Source organism: Propithecus coquereli, unplaced genomic scaffold, assembly GCF_000956105.1.
Source record: "Propithecus coquereli isolate 6110/MARCELLA unplaced genomic scaffold, Pcoq_1.0 Scaffold601, whole genome shotgun sequence".
Lineage (NCBI taxonomy): Eukaryota > Metazoa > Chordata > Mammalia > Primates > Indriidae > Propithecus > Propithecus coquereli.
The window spans coordinates 1,130,343-1,132,579 of NW_012151964.1; the positions used below are offsets into that span (position 1 = coordinate 1,130,343).

The 2,237-nt window shown below is 56.6% G+C and overlaps 1 protein-coding gene across 1 annotated transcript in view; it reads left to right on the top strand.

Annotated features, from left to right (window-relative positions):
• The first annotated feature begins 218 nt into the window (after positions 1-218).
• Positions 219-2,237, top strand: part of CCR6 (chemokine (C-C motif) receptor 6) — a 65,033-nt gene continuing 63,014 nt past the window's right edge. The window contains exons 1-2 of the mRNA XM_012659276.1: positions 219-272; positions 368-553. Coding sequence (XP_012514730.1) covers positions 219-272; positions 368-553 — 240 coding nt within the window. The remainder of the gene's footprint in view (positions 273-367; positions 554-2,237) is intronic.

A 2,237-nucleotide genomic window follows, 5' to 3' on the forward strand; every position in this document is an offset into this window, starting at 1 on the left:
GCGAGGACGCACCGGGACGCGCGGGAGGCGCCGGCCCTGCTCACAGGCAGACTGTCCCCAAAGGATGTTTCGCTGATCTGGGAGAAGACTCGGGCAAGCAAGGGACGCAGCCAGCTCAGCGCCGGCTACACGCGGGGACGCGGCGTTGTCCCCTGCGTGCCCGTCGGCGGGGAGTGGCCGCAGGCGACGGGGTGAGAGAAGCGAGGGACGTTGCAGACATGGCTGGCTTCCGGGACCACACCCAGCCGCCTGGGGACAGCGGCGGATCTGGGGTATGGCGCAAAGGTGCAGAGCTTCTCTCTGGCCTTGCTCTCCTGGTGGAAGAGGAGGCGGTCGCACCACGCACCGGGTGGCGTTTTCCCCACAGCAAAAGCAGAACGCCCAGCGGCCCCCGGGAGCCGCCGCGTACCGTTGTGCTGGGGCGTCGCTCCCTGTGTGCAGCGCGCTGGCCGCGTCTCAGGTTCCTGGCCCACGGCTGCCTGCGAACTCTGTGTCCCTCTGTGGTCTTTCCTGCCTCCCTCCCCTCCTGCCCCAGCGGCCGCTCCTCCTGCAGGTAAGCGGCCCTTGTCTAATTTTCTCTAATCTTCTCTTTACATTTGAATGCATATTAGTGTAACTATATAGACTCGGTTTATAGAGATTTGGCGGATATGGTAGAGCATAGCTGGGTGTGACTGGCGTTCCCCCAGTACTTCCATGTATCCTCACTTATTGTGGGGCACATTTATGCGACCTACCCCAATTTACTGAACACATATTTCAAAAAAATGTTCATCACAGGAAGGGAGGAACAGAGGGAGGGAGGAAGAAGAAAGAAACCGGGTGTTCCTGGACACCTAAATCTCTCTGTAGGAAGTTCTTGCAGAAAATGTGTTCCTGGAGTTAAACTGCGGATGTGCGAATGGAATTTCTTAGCATAACTCCTAAATTTAGAACCGCTTATGCAAATTAATACTTTGTACATTTCAACAATCATTTGCTAATTACTTGCTGTCCATTCAGCCCTACAAGTGCAGATGAAGAAGTGGTCCCTCCTGCGATGTGCCATCGTGTACCCTATCAGTGAAGCACTTTGTCACCCGCTCCAGGGATGGCCTCAGCTGCAAAGACCCATGCCACCCAAGGCCAGGCCCTCCCAGGCGGCCTGCGTCCCGTGGCCGGTCCATGTCGGGGTATACGGGCCTGGCCCTCTCAGCCTCAGTCCGAAGGGCCGTTTGGGCTTCAGGGCTCCCTGGGAGCTCTGGCAGCTGCTGGCCACTTGCCTGGAGACTTGCTCCCCTAGCTGTTGATCCCTAGGGCACCTGGATAAACTCCTTGGCAGGAAACTTCAATCTCCAAGCGTCAGCTTCCTGGGGAGCCTGATCTTTGACCCCGAGTCTTAGAGACCGAGGGAGCACGTGACTCTCTGGCGGGTGCTGCCTGCAGTGTCCCGGAGAGACTCTCTGGGAGGAGGATGCGTGAGGGCTCCGCGTGGGGACTGGAAGAGTAGAACAAGCCTCTGCCAGAAAGATGATGTCTAAGATGATCTTCGAGCGCCGGGACCCTAACAACCTGATGGACGCACGGGGTGTGCCCGTGATTGGCAGCCCTCGCAGAGCCATGGGCAGCGAGCACGGGGCCACGCTCTCAAGGGAAGGTGTCGCCACCAGCAAGAAGCATTGTGGGGCCAGCAGAGCGGCGTGGGAAGCGAGTGGTGAAGAGTAAACTGAAACTCCACGACGGAGATGAGAACCCTGGAGGCGTAACGTGCTGGCTGAGTGACGCAGGGCAAGTCACTGGTGTCGCTATCCTCCGTCCGCTCATCTGAACAAAGGGGAGTAACTCCTTTCCCTCCTAGGGCTGCTGTTGTAGTGAATCAGACGATGCCTGTTCAGGGCTTCGCGTTGCATTTGGCAGGTAGCAAGTACTCAGGAAATACTCACTGTTTTTAGGAAGAAGATTCATGGGTGTCAGTGTCTTGACTGAGTTGAGGACAAGGGGAAGAGCACACACTTCCTGCATGACTGCCCCGTTTCTGACTAATATCTGTTCCTCTTTCAAGGCCGAATGTGGATGTCACTTCCTTCTCGGAGCCTTCATCCCCTGACCTACCTTGAGCGTGATGTATTTTTGTGATCTGGTGCCTTTCTCATATCCCTGTTGTGGTTTCTGGTAAGAACATGAGGCTCAGAATCAGAAAACTTGGATTTCTGGTCTTGAGGCCACCACCACTCGGGGCCGTGCTTTGTGTTAGCAAA